This window comes from Tympanuchus pallidicinctus, unplaced genomic scaffold (assembly GCF_026119805.1).
Source record: "Tympanuchus pallidicinctus isolate F22 unplaced genomic scaffold, pur_lepc_1.0 scaffold7, whole genome shotgun sequence".
In the NCBI taxonomy this organism is placed as follows: Eukaryota; Metazoa; Chordata; class Aves; order Galliformes; family Phasianidae; genus Tympanuchus; species Tympanuchus pallidicinctus.
The window spans coordinates 558,485-577,899 of NW_026294791.1; the positions used below are offsets into that span (position 1 = coordinate 558,485).

The 19,415-nt window shown below is 47.4% G+C and overlaps 1 protein-coding gene and 1 long non-coding RNA gene across 3 annotated transcripts in view; both read left to right on the top strand.

Annotated features, from left to right (window-relative positions):
* The window catches only part of LOC128072782 (uncharacterized), a 409,786-nt gene that overhangs the window by 283,998 nt on the left and 106,373 nt on the right, over positions 1-19,415 (top strand). The window lies entirely within an intron of this gene.
* The window catches only part of NEGR1 (neuronal growth regulator 1), a 188,337-nt gene that overhangs the window by 62,549 nt on the left and 106,373 nt on the right, over positions 1-19,415 (top strand). For both annotated transcript variants that reach the window (XM_052666906.1, XM_052666907.1), the window contains exon 2: positions 18,559-18,791. In XM_052666906.1, the coding sequence (XP_052522866.1) occupies positions 18,559-18,791 (233 nt within the window). The remainder of the gene's footprint in view (positions 1-18,558; positions 18,792-19,415) is intronic.

Here is a 19,415-nt window from a genome sequence, read left to right on the forward strand (position 1 = left end):
TGGTGTTGGGGAACATATTGCTCAGCTGTTGGTGTGGCTGTGCCCGTGGGAGGAGCCATCCTGGCTCTGCTTTTTGTTGCTGTTATTTTTCCTTCCGGATTTTGTTTTCTTTTTTTTCCTCTTACCTCTCATCAAACCCCCCACTTTTATAAAGCTTTTCCCCAGACTTTTTTGTTATTTTCTCCTCCGGTGCATTAAGATGCAATTATGTACTTTGCCTAATTGCTAGTTACTTAATGTCAAAATGCATAATGTGTCTGAAATGTCCTCGGTTTTTCTCTGTCAAAATCATCTGTAGCTCAGGAAGAAGAGGCGGCGATTAAGGTTATGTCTTGTCAAGAATTTACCTGAAAAGCTGTTTTCTTCCCAGTGGAGCACGGATCACGTTTTTGGTTATGGTGCTGTGATTACAAGCATCCAAGTGCATAACCTGCTTCTATCACATATCCAGAGCTCTTGGGGGACATTACGTGTAGGATTTATTTACTCAGAATTATAAATTCCTATTTGGTTTGGCACATTTTTATGGGCTGATAGAGCTGGAATCGTTTAGCGGCTAATGTGACTGGACAGAGGCAAGTGCCAGATAGCATTAGGAAAATGGAAATGTGCTCTGCTCACAGCTGAACGTACCCTTTCGTAGACACTGAATGTGTTTGCATATTTTATTTCAAATCTGTGTGTGGTAAGGGGAAAACGGTTAAAATTAATAAATGGCATAATTAATGGCAGAAATAATAGCGGCACACCTGGTTGCCGACTGGAAATATGTTTTCTTCTAAAATTGAGCTTTGTGCAGCTCAGCCTGAGGGCTGTTGTGTTTTTGTGTAGGAGCTGTTAAGGCACTCCATGTGTAGCTCATAAACAATGAAGTGAGCGCTGGGCAAGAAGTGGGGTTGGCAGTGGGGATGGGGCCCAGGATGAGCGGCCCTGCATTTTGTAGTGTGCCTCAATTATGCAAGAACAGAGATGCTCTTTATAGCGATCAGTGCACGCGCTCAGGCAGGAGCTAGTGAAAACAACCAAACCAGAAATATCTTGATCTCTTCAGCCCTGCTGCCCCCCGTGCCCCCTCCCCGTGCTGCAGCTCTCTGCTTGCCTTTCCCCTCTGGCACTTGATCCTCCCTCCTTGCCCTGTTCTCCTTTCCACACCCTTCCCAACTGTCCCCATCCTTTCCCATTAAACATGCCCCATTGCTCTCCATTCTGACCGGGCATGTGCAGCCAGCGGGGCGCATTTCACTGTGCTGTGTTTTGTCAACTTGCAGCACAAAAATATTGATGTTTACAGAGCTTGTTCTGAGAATCAATACTGCACGAGGCAGAGCAGAGCAGCTCTGTGTTGTGAAGCCAGCGCTGCCAGCCTGAGGGCTGATGGAGTATTGCTCAATGGGGGAGCAAACAAGCTCCAGGCAGTCCCATCCCCACTGTGCTCCGTCCCTGGCGGCTCATCCGTGTCCCTCCAGGATGCAGGTGATGAGAGCCCAGTGTGAGAGCACTGCCATACCACGGTGCTGCCTCTTCTCTTGCTTGCAGAGATGGAGAAAGCCCTTCTCCACCTTTGGCCAATGCTTTGAGATGTATTGCCCCCAGTTCAATCTTCCTCTGTACGTACTCTCGGGATATTGGCTGTCTGGTAACACATGCAGGAGGAAACAGGGAAGGGAATGAGCTCACGGGTGATGCTGATGGCTGCTGCCTCTTTGCTTGGGAGCATGAGGTCTTCCAATGCTCCTGGCTGGAAGGCACAGCAACCCATGGGGTCTGCCCATGGCCAGGGCACAGCAGGCGTTACCTTCACCAGCAGTGTGCTGGCCAAGCTGCTGCAATTAGCCACCAGAATGAAATACAGCAGTGAGACCGAGCTCGTTTCATAATTACCACGTTTCATAATTATCATGTATGAAATAGTTTCAGAATGAATCTTTCGGGGATCTTTCTTGAATCTTAGCAGCATTTTTAAAGCCATTTCTAATTTAAAGACTCTGCTTTCAAAAACAGTCTTTGTACATGCCAGAGGGAAAAAGCCAGCAATAAAAAAACTGAGTTGATACCAATGCAAATTCCCCATGAATTTCACAGCTTTGTGAACCTCTAAGCTCTTAAATGCCTTTGGAACCTCTTGATCCTGGTTTCTTGGCAAATTGTAGTCAATATCTTGTGAATTTCTGTTCCCCTAAGCTCTGGCTTGCCATCCATAAGCACGGTGGCACCAACATACTTTCCTTTGGAACTGGAATATTTTATCACTTCTGTTCCTTGAAAATGTTTTGACGCTTTCAGTAGAATGTGAGGTTTGGTCCTTAAGCCAAACTTTGGTCAAAGCAATAAATTTATATATGTATTTCTTCCACTGAGAGTGGCAGTGCAGCCAGTACCAGCCGCAGGGACACAGCAGGGTCCCGCTGAGGTTGGAACTCCATTTCTGACTTCGGTGATGCCTTTTTTTGCTCATTTATTTTAAGCAAGGGCTTCATGACGGAAGCTAAGAATCCACATGCACAATGATTCATTCATTTTTTTATCCATATGGGAAAAGGTTAACAGTTGATGAAATGTGCTTTTTTTTTTTTTTTTTGTTCTATCACATCTTTGAATTTAGAAGGGGAGGAATAGCCTGGCCTCTGAGCAAGCCATTAATAACTGCTAGTATCACAGTATATGTAAAATTCAACTGTGATAATTTGCTAAGTAAGTCCATATTTCTCCACTTGAAGCAGCCTTAGGGAAGCTATAACTAAGACATCATTTTTTTTCCTAATTTCTCTCAGAAGTCTATATTCAGGGCTAGGTACTTCTTGCTCATTCAAGACACTTTACAGAAATTGGATGAAAGTGCTCTAGCCACGCTTTTCAGTCTACGCTATGAAAACATGATTTATATAAAACCCTTCCCTTAAGAATTGAGCCTTGAAGTAAGGGCAATGTATGCATCCTGCCTTTCTTCGTGGGCTGGATGCTGTTAACACAGGAGTGCAGGGATGTGGGCATTGCCCTCAGCCCCACAGCTGCTCTTGTCAATGCAGGTTACAGGAGGATCCTCGGCGTGCTCCTGAGCAGCACTGCGGAGCGCGCAATTTGAGGAATAATTACGGATTAAATGTCACGAAGGAAAGCATCTAAAATGCAGGGAGCAGTTAAGCACTATAAAACGCTGCTGTACGTTTGGAAATGGCTTCTCTGGTTTGTTTAAATTTTCTCCTTTTGGATCTGTTCCGCGCTTCTCTGTTCTGCTCCACTCTACGCTGCTCCACTCCATTCTTGTGTGTTTGTTTGTTCTGATAAATGGCTGCAGTGGATGCGATGGAGAGAGCTTCTAACTCTTGTAAGTGTTATTTGCATCTTTCCCTGTCACTGGTCATTCACTGCTGCTGATGAAGGATGACTGAGATTGTTGCACTTGCTGGGAATATTTGCTTTGAGTTCATAGAGTTGCAGTCCCGTAGCAGTAAGGGGTACAGGTTGGATATGAGAGAGCATAATATGGTACAGACAGAGCAGTGTGAGAGGTTGTGGTTTGTTTTCTTTATTTTCCCTTTTCCTCTGCTGATCTTTGGGTCCTGACGGAGAAGAGAAAGCGATGGAAATGTGTCTCAGTGTGAGACATGGCTAACATGGCTTTACCCACGGGTCATGCTATGCCTTGATGCGTCCTGATGTCATCCTTGGACGTTGTGGAAGAATCCAGAAGCATCACGTGAGAGTGGAAGGACATTCCAACAACCAGGTCTTCTTTCTCAGAAGACATTTGCTTACCCTGCCTTCTGTGTGCTGTTGGTGCGGCTGCCCCAGGCAGATGCCCACACCAAGCAGAGCTTGCTTGGCCCTGCAGAACTCTGTGCTCTGCCCCTGGCCTTCCCACAGCAGCACCTCTGGGGCCAGAGAGCTGCCCAGCGTGAGCAGCCAGCAGGGCAGGATCCGTGTGGGAACTGCTGCATGGTGAGCTGAGATGGGTCTGGCAGGGTGCAGTGCAGCTGCCCTGGGAGGGGAGAATCCATGGCTTCCTTTGGCTTGAAAGGGTTTTTAATCTAAGAGGCAGGCAGGCAAGACTGCTGTCTTAGTGGGAACAGCGGCAGGAGTAAATAAAGTTTTGTGACATTTTAGGTAAGGAAGTTTGACATTTGTACAATTTTATGCAGAGCAAAGTTTTTGATGTGCCAGTGGTATTTGAGAAATAGTTGAATTGCCTTTTTAATTATTTGTCAAGGGCACCTAGAGTCTTGGAAATGTATTATTTCATGTTTTATAGGTTGGAATCTAAACAAATAAATGTTGTTGAGAGCTCAAATGACTGCGTGCACAGTGTGCAACAGCAGTTAAAATGCTTTGGTGTATTAAAAGTATGGAATGTATTACAGCAGCACGTTGAACAATGGCACAGCTCATCTGGACCCACGCAGCCAATTTTGTTTGCCTACCCTAAGCTATAATTAAGATTGACAAGGTTATCCAGAGCAGGAGGATAAATATTACAGAAATTTTTGATATGTTGACACATGACTGAAGTACTGTAAAAATGAAATTTCTGGACAAGTGCAAACACAGCTATGACAAGGTTACTGCTGGAACCTTGGGATACCAGTGAAGGAGTTCTGGTGGGCTGCAGGGCTGCTTTCTGCCCTGGGCTGCTGGGGCTTCAGTTGTGGTTCTCACCTGTGAAGAACAATTTTAGGTTAAAAATGCCCATGTGATGAGCATTACTGCTGTGTGTAGCTTGGTTGGCAGCTGCCTCAGTGCCCACAGAACAGTGCACTTGTGGTGTGGCTACACCTGCACCGTGTGTGTGGGGCTCACTGCATGGGACTGGGCATGATTTGGCTGCTGCTCCCTTTGTAAGCAAAGCTGCTCTCCCCCCCTGCTCCCACCTGTCTCCAGCTTCACTGCTGCTTCACTTTTTCTGACCATAGGCAGCATCACACACCACGTACTTCATTCCTCTTTCCCCAGGGGCTAACCACCTACATCCTATTTTAAGATCTATTTTCAGCTCGCTCTAGCAATTAACATGCAGTATTGGAATAAGTCTGGCCAGCAAAATTATTGGGTCATTCCACTGAAATGCCCATTATAGATAAACATGCAATCAGGCATCTGTGGCCGTGCACAAAGTCAGCCCTCCATTATCCCCCCATACACGGATAGCCATAAACACGCTTCTGTACACACAAACAGAATTTGTATTAAAAATACTGGAAATAATTAAGTCTCACTCATCCCTGGGTATAAACACGGAGTTTCACTGCAGTTAATTGGAGCTGAGTATGTGTAACAGTTGAAAGCTAGGTCATTATTTTTTACAATCGTCTGCAAATTTGTAATTTATGTGCAATTATGTAGGTAAATTCTCTGTCTTCTACTAACAGAAACAAGAAACAAAGGCCAAGCATGCTTACTTTTGAAAACTGAAGGTTCCCCTTCCCTGCTCCCTTGGCGGTGGTTCCATCCCTCGGAGCCATGGGCAGCGGTCTCTGTGATCAGACCCAGCACTGTTATTCCCACGATGTATCTGAGCTCATCGTCGCTGTGCTGGTGCCCATCAACACGACAGGATGTGGCCCTGGGTGTCACCTGGGGGCTTCAGTGCTTCTCCATGCCTGCCAGCTCCTGCAGCAGCACGGCCAGCTCTCCGTCACCCCGCGCCTCATCCAACTCAAGGGCAGAACACAGCAGCTTCTGAAATTTGATGATTCTGTCAATATTCTGAGTTTCGTATCTAGAGTGCCTTCCACTCCTTCATGAGTTTGCTTAGAAAGCCCTCGCTGTGATGGGGCCAGGCTGTGGGGCAGTGGCATTGCTGATGTGGTGGTTGGAGAAGTCAAGCAAGCTCTGCCATTTGCAGACTGCAATCTCTTTGATAGTAGGATTTCATGTAAGATGTATTACTTTAACAAAAAGTAGAACATATTGCCTCACATCTACCTCACAGCAGAGAGAGGAATAATGGTGTTGGTATCCGAAAAATACCAACTGTCACTAAAATTTATACAGTTAATGAAAATAAATAGCATTTATTGCAGTAAGAGGTGGGTTTGATCCATTTCTTGGTGTTTTCTGTTCCTTGTAGGCAAAGAAACAAACAAGGAAACATGGGGTTTGCATGGAGGTACCTCGGGGTTTTGCACAGCAGGAGCTGTGAGCTGGGTGCAGGGATGGCCTGGCTTTGGATTCGTCCTGTGCCCAGCCCCTAGACAGCCTCTGTTCATACATTCTTAATGGATCAGCAAAATCCTGTTAATTACCTTTCCTGTGTTATAAATCAGACTAAATTATTGATGTTTGCCTAGTTGTTGTAAAAAAAAAAAAAAAAAAGGACAAAAAAGCCAACAAACCAGCAATACTTTAACACCTTATGCTGAGGATATGACTGGGCAAAAAGGAGGTAATGCCTATGCGTGTTCTTTAGAAAGTGTTTTCCTGCGTTATTCCGGAGTTGCAGATAGTGTTTATGAGAGACAAGTCGATTAATCTCAGATATCTGTTGCTCTCCAAGATTAATAACCTCATTCTGAGCCGTGCTATTTGTGGTGCAAATGTGTGTTTTAAAAAATACTGAGAAGAAGTAGAGCCAACATCCTGCAGCCATCCCAGCTCACCGCCCCAGGCTGACCGTGTTCCTCCCGTTGCTGCAGCACATTCTTAAGCCCATGCAGCTGGTTCCTCTTGCAGCCTGCAGCAGGACTTGCAGCACCACATACAGCTGTGATTCCGCCTGTGGGGATCAGCCTTTTTTCCCTGCTTCCTTGGTGAGTTGCTAGAGAAAGGTCTTTGACCCTCATTCTCATATGAAGATGTGTTTGGGAGGTCGCTTTCATTGGGGTGAACTCTCTGGTCCCATCCAGCACTTGCTGAGGCCGAGCAGCCGAGGGCTCCCCTGGAGGAGGAGTTGCTCTGTGGCTGATGCCAGAGCTGCGACTTGGTGCACAGCTGAGGGCAGCGCTGCTCACTGCTCCGCGGCTCTCTGAGCATTCTCATGGTCTGTGAGCGGGGCTGCTGCATTAATAACCCAGCACATAAAGGAAGCCCAGGAATCTAAAAATGGCACGGAGTGGGCGGGCGGCTGGAGCCGTTCTGGAGAGCAGCATTCGCTGTGTTTGTCTGGGCAGGAGCAGGAAAGGTGGATCAGCAATCAGTGGCAATGTAGCTGTTTCTAATGAAGTCAGACTTCACAAATGTCATGGTGAGGTCCCACGTGGACTTTCAATTATTTCTGCCCAGGACACAGCCAGGTTTTCTGCTTGTTTGGGTGGTGTTGTTTTATTTTTTCTCTTTTCCCAGCAGTCTGAATTCAGTTCAGTTCCTTCCAGAGATACTTAATCAAAACCCACGTGGCTGTTCTTCATGCTGAAAGGCTGCCAGGCTCCGTGGGGCCGTCACCCACTGCCATGCCTCGTTCCCACTCTGCTCAGGGTGAGAGGGGCTGTGCCTGCTCAATGGTTCTCGTGGGGCTCAGGGAGTTATAGAACGAAACATATTTCATCCATTAATTTAAATAAACATATATAAATACATGTGTAGATGCACGTGTGGGATGAATTTCAAACGAGATAGGGCTGCTGCATAGCTCTTTCCAGTGAAGTGTTCCCATTTCTACTCAGGGACACTCGAAGACCAAGGGAGAGAGACCAGAATTGGGTTGGTGGCTGGGCAGCCACTGCAGGGACACAGCAGCTGGCTGCACAGCTGGCACGGCTGCTTTGCTGGCATGGCTAGGTGGAGCACTGCTTTCTGTGGGACTCCTCGTGCTGCTCAGTAGTGCTTCCCACCATGTGCAGCATGTTGCCCTGCTGTGTTTGTGCTTGGCCATGACTGATTTCAACTTCGACTTAGGCAGCCTCCTGAGAAGGTGTAGGAATCATTGTTGTTATATGATGACCACGTAGCAATGCATATATAGAGCAACGTAGTTAGCAATTCAGTTATCATGTGATGTGTACATGGATGTGCGTAACGGTCTGGTTATGTACACTGGATGGTCATGCAGTGCTCTATGCAGTTCTGTGCTGTGCAGTGTGGAACCCAATTGCTTGAGGTAGAGAAGAGCAAAATTCCATTCACTGGTCTGGTTGTTCACTGGGTGATTTTTGGTGCCACCTGTGCTGGCGGGACGGGGATGTGCCAAGTGTGGTTGCTAATACTTCTAATTCTAGTTCTTCAACACAGCTGCTCTCTGACCATTACGAGTCAAAACCATGCAGTAAGGCATCATTTAATGTCAAAACACACAGAGATTTGTTTGCAGCTGTTCTATAGAAATGTGATTTTTAATGCACCGTGTATGCTTTGCAGCGTGTTACCTCACCTGTTAATACACTCTACATTTTAATATACCACATACAGAGTTTATCAATAATTGATTCAGTTTTGAAAAGTCTATTTGTTCCGTGACACTGGAGATGTGAAATGGTTAGCTTTCAAACAACGTGGTTCTGTCATTCCGCCTCTTTTACAAGTAAAATATCAGCTAACATATTTTGAACATGAATAAGACGGCTGGATATTTTTTCAAAGGGAAAATATAAAGTGAAAAGAAAAAAGGAATTCCCACTAGTTATTACTTAAAAGCCTGTTTATGGGTAATGTGCTAAAGGAAACTACGCAGGAACGTTTCATTCCTACACAAAGGTTATGCAAATGTTGTCAGGTTGCATCAAACTTTGCCTGGGAGCCCTCGTGCAAGCTGCAGTCATCTCAGAGCAGATTCAAATGACACAAAGGATTTATCAGGACTTACACAAATATTTGCATGTAGGTGCTCACTGGATCACTGGATGGCTTTGGGGAGAGTTTGTTCATCCTTCTTCTGTGTACTCTAGTTAGTTATTTAGTTCTCCAGAAAAGAAGACCTGTAGCGAGAAATGCCTTTTTTAGCATCCCCAATGAGTGCATTTAATTTCCATGACTTTTCATGACTTGTAAGATCACTGCCTGACCCGAGCCATGGCTGTGTTGCACAATAGGTGTCAGCCTAAGGGCCTGATTCTGCGCAGGGACGTCAGGCAGGCATCAGACATTGCATGCATCGCTGTGCGCAGTGCATGGCTTGCTTCTGAGCTCTGCAGAATCCATGCTGAGCAACTGGTCAAGGACAGTTGTCCGTGCTGTCATAGGTTGGGGTGAGGTCTTGTCCATGCTGAGCTCAACCAGGAGCATAGAAAAAAGGCTGCCATGTTTGCAATCCATCGCCACATCATGGCTGCATCATGGCCACTAAGTTAAAGACAGGAAAACTGAGTTTCAGTTTACCCGTGTAGCTTTTTACTTCCATAAAAGCTACAAGGCCAAGCACTAGGTGAAAACAGAATTTGTCCAGATTTATTTTCTTCCAGCGATTTCAAAGCCTTTTTTCGCTATAATTTGCCATGCTAAAAGCAAACACTTTTCTGAATCTTATCCATTATCGTAGAAGACAAATGATTTGTTTAAATTTTAAATGTGAATGATAGGGAAGACTTGGATATGGGATATATCTTGTAAGATGAGAATTCAAACACACCTGAGCCCACCTGAGCTTGGGGCTCTCTGGGGCACTGCAATGCATGAGCCTCACCAGCCTCACCTCCCTCTGAGCACAGAGCTCATCCTCCCCTCCCGAGAGCTCCACCACAACGCAGGGTTGCAGCACAATTGGATTTCCCTGGTTTTTATTTATTACTAAGACTCCAAACAGCAGTACATCAGCTCACTGCATGTTCCTAGAGGGAAGCACAGATGGAACCGTGTACCGGCCCTGACAGCAGTCACGTGAATTACTCGGTTACTATTTTGGGTGGAAAATTCTATTTTATGGAAGCCTCTGAGATTTTAAATTTTAGTTTCCTTTTGCGGTGGGATGGAAATAACTTCTCAGGTACTTCTACTGAAGTGGAAGTGGTGGAATGGCCTCTTCTGCTCCCTGCCCTTCCCCAGCAATGCAGGAGGTGTCTGTGAGTGCTGCATCCCCACAGGCGCCGGTGTCCAGAGTGAGTGCTGTGCTGAGGACACATTTTCTGCACACAGCACACAAACCACGTGCGTGCCCAGGGATGTGAGAGTTTGCTTTGCTCCCGTGTGCTATGAGCAGCTCTGCGGTGCCAGTGTGACAGCAGTGAGGCCATGCATGCATGCTATGCTGGCTACTTGTTTCCCAACTTCTGTCTCTGCTATAAAAAGATTTGCAATACCCCAATAATAAATGCATTCATCACCACATCTTCTGTAATCACTGCAGTTCCTGAGCCGCTATTTGGCACTCATTAGCTGAAACTCCCATTCACCTGTAATTTATGAGAAGCATACAATTATGTGTTATCACTACTTCAAGTGATTACTACACTGTATGTTTTTAAGATAATGGCACGAAGCACTCCGAGATGAATTGAACCTCTCCAGGTAGCTTTGCTTCTGTCATTAACTCTATTATTTTACTTAAACCGCCCTGGAGAGACCCATCCTGCAGGGCTGCTGGAAGGAGCCCTGGGCCAGCACTGATCTGATGAGGGACACAACACGGTACACGATTACCTCCTGTCTCGTGTGTCCTAGTTATCTGTACAGTAGATGTTATTATAAGAAAACCCTAAAACCCAGCTTGCTTTCACTCAGTGCGAATGTTGGTTTTTATGAAGTCTGAAGTGAAACATCGCTTATCTGAGAGAAAGATGTGGAATGTAAAAGCTGGACATTCAGAGATCAGCTGGCAGGGCAGCAGTCCTGTGGTGTTACCCATTTCACAGCATCATGTTCTCTGTGGGAGAAATTTCTCCTGCAAGAGCAGTGTGCCCCAGATCCAGGGGTCACCACAGAGGCATCCACTGCTCCCACACCAACAGCAGGGCTCCCCGCTTCTGACACTCCTCTCCCATAAGGAGCAGCACAAAATACTGAAGACAAAGCCATGCAGCGAATGGTTTGCTGACTGTTCCGCACGGTAGAACTCTTCTGTGTCGTTTACAGAAGTTGTTTTTCCTTTGTCACAAAAGGAGTTAATCAATCCATAGCGGAGGTGGCAGCAGTGGGCAGTGCTGGGAGCACCAAATCACACCGCTGAGCCGGGGCTGTTAGCGGCAGCGCGTCGTGCTGCGGGCAGGGCAGGGTGTGTGCAAGGCGTGCTGCTCCCTGCAGCTTTGTGCTGAACCCATCGGGCAATGAGGGCTGGGGCAGGAGAGGCTTTGCTCAACTCCCTGCGCTCCGCCTGCCGGCTGTGTGCGGGGATGGGCCAGGGAACCGCGGCGCCCAACGGCGGTGTGGGCTGAGTGCAGCCCTGGTGGCACTGCAGAGCACATTGCTGCCATCCCGAGCTCACCCTTCGAGTCCTACAGTCCGAAGGGATTTCATTTAATCCTTTAATTAATCCTTCATTAGCCGTTTAATTAATAATTAATTAACCGCCCTTTTTTGTCCTAAGATCAGTTCCGTGATGCAGATAGAGATGAGCGCAGAATTAGAACAGCGTCTGCTTAAATTAATGCCAACGTTCTGACCCGTGTTGGGGAAAATATTTTGAAAGTAGAATTAAAATATTTTCACAGGAAAAAAAAACCAAAGCAAACCACTTCTAGTTAAACAAGTCACACCGCGCTGTGCAGGACTGATCCTCTACTGGTTTTCCATCAAAGTGTTCACATGTGGAGGCTGATCCGCCCCTGCCCTGAGAGTGGTGTGGTGCTGAGCAGGCTGCCCAGAGAGGTGTGGGTGCCCCATCCCTGCAGGAGCTCAGGGTCGGGTGGGATGGGGCTCTGGGCAGCCTGAGCCAGGACTTCATCTGGTGGTTGGCAGGAGCTTGGTGCTCCCTGAGGTTCTTTCCAACCCCATTCTGTGGAGATGTGGGGATGTGGGACATGGTGATGTGGTGGCGATATGGTGGCCTGGCAGAGGGGGTCAAGCCTGAGCAGCATGGGTAACCAAAGCAGTTCTTGCATGTCTGCAGGGTCTTGAAGTAAAATGCTGCAAAGTTCATAAATGTTTGTTGGGAGCTGCTGGTTGTAGAGAGAAGCTGAAGTCTCCATCCATTAGATCAACTTTGCTTTATTCCTGGCTCACCCAGTGCTGCTGCAGACACGTAGCACATACATTTGCAATGGATTTTTCTGCTTGCTGCGAGTCAACAGGGGGCAGGCAGCTCAGCACACAGAGTGAGCTGTGCAGGAAGGAGCACTCATACAAAGCAGCCGAGTGCACCCCAGCTGAGTGCTGCTGGTGTTGTTAAGCAGAAAGCACTTTTAGAGGTAACTCTGAGGCACTGCCCGTACAACGGGATGCTGTTTGCTGCCACTGGGTCTGCTCTGCTGCTGCAGGACGGGGCTCTGAGGTGGGATCTCAACCCCAGCACTTCTGAGCTCCTGCCCTGCACAGCTCCTGCCCTGCACAGCTCCTGACTGCCAGTCCCCCAACATTTCCTGCTCATCTCTTTGCATCTTTGCCCATCTGTGGCACAGCAGGCTCCCTCTGCAGGCCGTGTTCACCTCTGCATATTTCCTAAGGATTGAATGTTGTTTTGGGGGAAAAAAAATATTAATCTTGCTAGGATTTAGATTTAAAAGTCCCTTCCAATTCTCAGGATTCTATGATTCTGTGACTAAAATGCTATTGGTATTTCTTGTTGTTAAACTCTTGTATGAACACGACAAAGACCTGGGGACAGCAGAACAGACCTGCGTGGGTCTGAGACTGCTCTGTAAGAACTGCAAAGCTGTAGGAGACATGGGGAGGTCTAATCACAACTGAACTGGGAAAAGAGAGCCTGTAATAACAGAATTATAGAATATCCCGAGTTGGAAGGAATCCATAAGGTTCATTGAGCCCAACTCAGTCCACCTGAGCTGTCTGTTCAGGAGTTCCTCCATCAGGCAGATGTTGAGATGTTCCTCAGAGCAGCCCATGGAGAACTCAGAGCAGCCGCTCAGCAGCTCATGGAAGGAGGCTCTGCAGAAGCTCTCGGCACGTCTCTGCGCCATTCCTAGGTCTGCAGCTTAGCTGCACCAATCTCACCTTCTGCTGTGCTCCTGAGCTGAACCCTGACCCACTCCCTTCCTCTGTGTTGCTCAGTTCAAAGCCAATCCCTTTTTAAAGCAGAGGAATTTTGACAATGCTGTTTTTTGCAAAGGTTTTCCTTGAATCCAAAGCATCTATAGCCCAGTCCTAAACCAGTTTCAAGGGAGATGCATCAGTCAGTGTACTTCCAGCCTGTGCCCCCCTGCCCTGCCATGGGGCAACTCACACACTGCAGGATGCTGCAGGGGGAGGTTTAGCTCCGCTCTTTCAGCACCCACAGCTCTGCCTACACCCAGCCATGAGGGCTCTTCAAGCCAAGTTCTTCTTGCTCTTCAGGGAACAGGCTGGATTCCAGGGCTTCTGGTGATTGGCATAGAAGTGTTCACAGCAGGGCTGCGGGTTTCAGAGAGGCAGCCTACACCAAGGTGTGGCCTGCTGTGATCCTGAGTGTTCCTCACTGATGGGGGCTGGACTCTGTGAAGGAGCATCTCTGCGGTGCCCCCGGCACTGTCTCTGCACTGATCCTTCTGCTGCCCAGGCCCTGGGGCTGAGGGGTTGGGGGGAGCCCTGCGTGGGGACACTGGGGGCAGGGGGTGATGTGGTGACACACTGATGTGGTGATGTGCTGACATCTGAAAGGGCTGCATGGGTTGAATTCAACTCCAGATGTATGAGCCGGTATTTAATGCACTTATCCCTGCAGCTTTGCAATTCAGGTCAAGTCAGTAATTGCACAAGAGCTGAGGATAATGGTAGCTTTCGGCCTTAATTTAATGAAGATTGTTTTGTAATTTTTAAGTACTGACAAGTGCTATCCAGATGCAGCCCTCAAAGCGTGTATTTGAGACTGCTGGAGACAAGCTGGTGTCCAGCACACCGAGATGGGGGTTTGTGTGCAGTCCCAGTGGAGCATCAGGAAGAGCTGTGTGCATGGAGATGAATGGCTCTGGGCGTTAATTACTGGGAAACGTGGCTTGAGAGCTGGGGAAGGGGGAGGCGTCACAACATAGGATGAAAAACCTTGTGCAATTGGGGCGAGAGTGTGCTTCTGCATACTTACAAATTACAGAAGATCGGCCCCATTAATAATGATTAGAAAAATACTAAAGTAGTAAAATACTTTCATCCATGTGACAGCTAGCATTAAAATCTAGTTCTTGTGCTTCCTGAGTAGAGAACTCCTGATTACAATCATCAGTTAGAAAATGAGTAGGTTTTATCCAATCTTCTAAGTATAAAAATAGGAGAAATATCTTCTGAGTGCAGCTATAAATTAATCAATCCTTTTCCAAGCAACGCAAAGGCAAAAAGAGCAAAGAGCTCCTTTGCTTAAGGATTGTGGCATTTTCCTTAGTTGTGCTACGCCACTCATATTAACTTGCAGGAATAGTTGGTGCTGTGCACGGATTGATGAATGGCACTGCAGAGTGTTGAGCACAGAAGGGGCAGGAGGGTGCTGGGCTGTGTGGCACAGCTGTGGGGCAGCTGCATGTGAGAGCAAGCTCTGCTCACACTCATCACAGCGTTCTCAGGTTCGCTGAGCACTCTTTGAACTCTTTGAAAGGGGAGATAACAGCAGGACAAGGTTTTAATTTGAAGGAGGGAAGATTGAGGTTGGATGTCAGGGGGAAGTTCTTTGCTATGAGAGTGGTGAGGTGCTGGAACAGCTGCCCAGAGAGGCTGTGATGCCCCGTCCATCCCTGGAGGTGTTCAAGGCCAGGTTGGATGGGGCCCTGGGCAGCCTGGGCTGCTGTGAAATGTGGAGGTTGGTGTCCCTGCGAGTGGCAGGGGGTTGGAGCTTCATGATCCTTGGGGTCCCTTCCAACGTGGGCCACTCTGTGACTGTGAGCACTCGCACTTGTCTGAAAGGCTCCCAAGGGCAAATATTCCACAGTGCAAACCCAAGTCGTCATTTCGTAACGCTCACCTTGGCGGCTCTGGCTGTAGGCTGTGCATGCAGGGCAGCAGCTCTGCAGCAGTGCCTGCTCAGTGTGTGGGGATGTGCAGCCCTGCTGCCTACCAGCTGCTCCAGAGTTGTGCGTGCATTTGAGAAAGAAGTGAGCGGAGCACAGAAAGAGGCGCAGTTGGTTGCATTAGAAACCATTTCTGAGGTGTATCACTGGATTGCTTCTTCCATGGAGTCAGTACACGCTTCATTCTTCACACACGGTGCTTGTACCAGGCTATGTAATGTAAAGGCTATCCTCTGCAAATGGTTTCAGCCACATTCTGCAACGTGTTCAAATCACTTCTTGCACAGCGAGGGAATTCGAGTGGGTTCTGACATAGAGAAGGGGTTGCTTTGGGCACTGAAGGATTGTACGAGGAAGAACCTGCTCCCAAATTACACCATTTGAATCCCATCTCTGGTTGGATCCAGTGTGCTTACACACCTGACCTGCTCAGTGCATTTGTAGAGATTCCTTTGAGGGAATTTTTCTTCAAATGTGAAAATGTTCCTCAACAGCTGGAAATCAGCTCTGTCTGTTGCTTGGCTTTCACGTTTCACACAGCAATTGTGTGCGGTGTTCTTTTTGTTAATTAGTACTACACAGAGCTTTAGCAGGTGTTTGTGTCTATCTGTGACACCTGTTCCCTGCAGGAGCACAGGCGTTAACGGACGATGCTCCTCAGTTGTTTTAGAAGGCTGTTGGAGCAGGTTGGAATCCCACTGCCATCTCCATCAGCACCGCAACCATCAATGCCTGCAGCCCTTTAAGGCAGGGCATGTTGCTCCCACAGCTGGGGGGGCTGCCCTCTGCGGGGGGAGAGGGGGGGGATCACACATTCAGTGCATTTGTGGCTGTGTGTTTGTGCACCAGCGAGGCAGCAACTTGGAGCCATCCCTCCAGGAGCACTGATGTAGAAGTGATGCTCCCAGCTGCTGCAGAAACACAATGCAGAGGTTCCAGGGAGCACCTGAGCTCCCCAGCTTCCCCTGGCCTGCTGCTCACTGTGATCCGTTTGGCACAGAGCAGCTCCTGGCGCTCTGAGCACATCCAGATCCCTCAGATCCCTGCTGGGATTCACAGCCTTCCGCGGAGCCCTCCGCCCTCAGAGGGACGCTTCCTCTGCCACCCCCATTCATGTCTTACACATCACACACGGCTTCCATCTGAGCTGCCTGTCTATTCAGATGCCACGATGAGACCCTTAATTAAATGACTGAATAGTTATTTTTGCGATCATTTGTGAAGAATTTCAGCCCGACGCTTCTGGTTTCTTATTTCTAATGCGAATGTCACTTTTCCCATTAAACAATGCTGCCATATGCGTAAGCTACTAAATCACCATTTTCCCCTACCTAACAGTTTCCATAGTTGCACTATTTAAATGCTTTATCAAAGAGATTTACCGCATTATCTCCTTCTGTTGGATTTCCTTCATGTGAAAAATCTCTTTATCAAATAAAAATGTCCCATTAGTCTATTGCACTTTGAATTATGTTCCTTAAACTTTTAAAGTCATTTTAAAGCCTTAAGTTCTATTGTGCTCCCAGTGGTTAGCCTAAAATTTGCCTGATTCGCTTTCCTCATTTCCTTAAGTACAGATAATACAGTTATTATTTTCCAGCCACAAAGTACTGCTTTCTCTTTTTCTCCTCCACCAAACCCCCCACGCTGCTGGATTTGTGGCTTTTCACTCTCAGACCATTCCAGCTCTCTCTGCTGTCGTCTCCCTTTTCTGCTCTGCCTTTTCTGTATGTTTGATGTCACCTGTATGGAAAATGGGGAGCAGATCTCATCTAGGATTTGAGCTGCTCCTCCCAGCCTTGTGTTCCCTACCTGAGCTGTTGCTGTTCTCTTCTGCTCAGGTCTCATCTCCTTTCTCCTGTCCTCTTCTTAAGACCAACGTTTCCGTGGCCAGGAACTGTTCTTGTGTGTGTTTTCCTTCCTGTGTGAAGCATCTTTGAACATCATACAGCCATGCTGTGCTGGTGTTCCCCAGTTTTCTTCTCATTGTTGTGTTTGGTTTCTCACCTGCTACTCCTTCAGGATTTCAGTTGCTGCTCACAGAAGTCATCCTTCTGGCTGAAGGTCAGGAATGCATCTCTAGTTTAGAAGATTTTCACTGATCCCTTGTTGCTGCCACACGGAACATAGGTTGTATGCCAGGATCTCAGGCTGGATATTAGGGGAAATTTCTTGTCCCTAAGAGCACTCAGCACCAACACAGCTTTCCAGGGGGTGGGGATCACCGTCCCTGGGGTGTTCCAGAACCACGGGGATGTGGCATGGAGGGATGTGGGCAGTGGGCATGGGGGGAGCGCTGGAGTGGGGTCAGGGTTTTGAGAGGGCTTCTCCAACCTCAGTAATTCTGTGATTCTATGATAGTGACTCTGTCCAAGCAGTGGATAAGCAACAGCCATAATGTGCATGGGGCTGAGGAATAGCCATCAGTGCCCTTCTTGTCCCCTGCTCTCCCACCTGTCCCTGAGATCCCTAATTACAAACAGAAGAGCCCAAAACTGTTGGGCTCCATATCACTGCACTGCCACAGCTCGCAGCAGCACACCTCAGCCCTACGCCCAGGGAATGGTGTGAGCTTTCCTTCCTGCATCCTTGGGCTCAGTGGTTGTACTCAGGTGCTGGGACCTGCTGCCACAGTTCTTCAGTGGCTCCTTCCTGCACAGAGCCAAAGGAGCTGCCAGATTGCGGCGCTGCCCTTGGGACTGGTCAGTGACATTCAGGGGCATCTCTGAAAGAGCATTTCTGCTCACCCAGGTGTGCAGGTGAGCGATGTGAGATGGTAGGAGGTATGATCTGTTTTGGAGAAAATTACAAACATTTTCTAAGGCGGAGCACAAAATACTGATAACAGCAGTGCCTAATTGCTTTGGTGGAAGGTTATGCTGCTGTTACACCCAGCTTGTTGGGTTGGTGGATTTTCTTGCTTGCGTATCTATAGAAAAGATTTTCAATTAATACTGACCTTTAATACTCCAACTGGTTTTTGATTCTGGAGATGGTAGTGCAGACTGCAGATGAGGTTTCCCAGCACACCTCGTTCTCTATGTTTTCCAGCCGATTGCTTTTGGGCAGCTGGCTGTACCTGTGCCAGTGCTGTGTTCAAACCCCAGTGTATTGGGCAGGAGTGCTGCCTCACTCCTCAGGCAGGTGTATTTTCTGTCTCTGGCTGCACTTTTTACTCACTGGGAAAAAAAGTCCTTATGGAGGAATGTTCATCAACTATAATTTAGAAAGAGAGGAATCTGTCTGGGGTGCATGTGGTTGTAGGGCGCTGGTATCGCTGGCCCTGATCAGAGGGACTTTGCCCTGAAAAGCAGCCTTGGTGGTAACTATTCTTATGAGTGATTATTGCACAAAACCCCAGGTAAGGCACTGTAAACAAATCACACCTACTTGTGCCAGTACCACACCACTAAAGTTCTAAATAGATTTCATGGAACTGTGCTCTGTTTTCACGTGCTCGTGGTTTTACATCGGTTTGTGAATCAACGAATGCCCCGTATGTTTTGAGGTTCAACTCTAAGACGGTGCAGCTGTTTTCAATCTAAAAATCGATAGCAGACTAATGGTATTCAGGAAGTCTGAGTTTTCACACCTACGGTTTCCCTTTTCCCCCCAGGTGTTACTTGGAAGATGGAGCTTCCAAAGGCGCGTGGCTGAACCGCTCGAGCATTATTTTTGCTGGCAGTGACAAATGGTCGGTGGACCCTCGAGTTTCCATCGCGACAGCAAACAGGAGAGAGTACAGCCTGCAGATCCAGGACGTGGACGTGACAGATGACGGTCCCTACACCTGTTCTGTGCAAACCCAGCACACTCCCAGAACGATGCAGGTGCACCTAACTGTGCAAGGTACGTGTTTAAGCTAATTGCAAGTTGGCGCTGGGGGCGTGCTGTAAAAGCAGCGCAGTTCAGTAACGAACACCAAACTGAAGAAGTAAAGACAAAGGGAGGCTGATCTTGCTGTACCAATCCGTAGCTTTCGTCTCATCCACACCACAGCTTCCTCATGGAAGTACTGCCTGTCGTTAATTAGAAAAGTCCATTTATTTTCACGAGATGGTTTTCTGTTTCGAGCTGGGCTGCCAGCTTTACGCGTGGAGGTAATATTGATTGTGTTGTTCTGGGGAGAGCAATCCTTCGTTCTGATTGTCTGCATGATAGTTAATGCCCTCGCACGAGGGGCTAAGAAAATAGTTGGAAATTAATTGCATTTATAAAACATATAAACAGGAGCTTAAAATTAATTAGGCTAACTGCAGGAATATAGAGAAATAATAACTCAATAGTTAAAATATGCATAATTATTAAGCGATTGCATTTATATCTTCAGAAATGCAAAGTATAACCTAAGGCTTTAATTTATTAGTCTTTGGTGTAATCATCATTAACATTTTCTTTTGCATTTTTATGAGTGATAAAGCAATGAATATAAAACAGAGGAATTGGAATGGCAATCTCTATTAATCCATATGG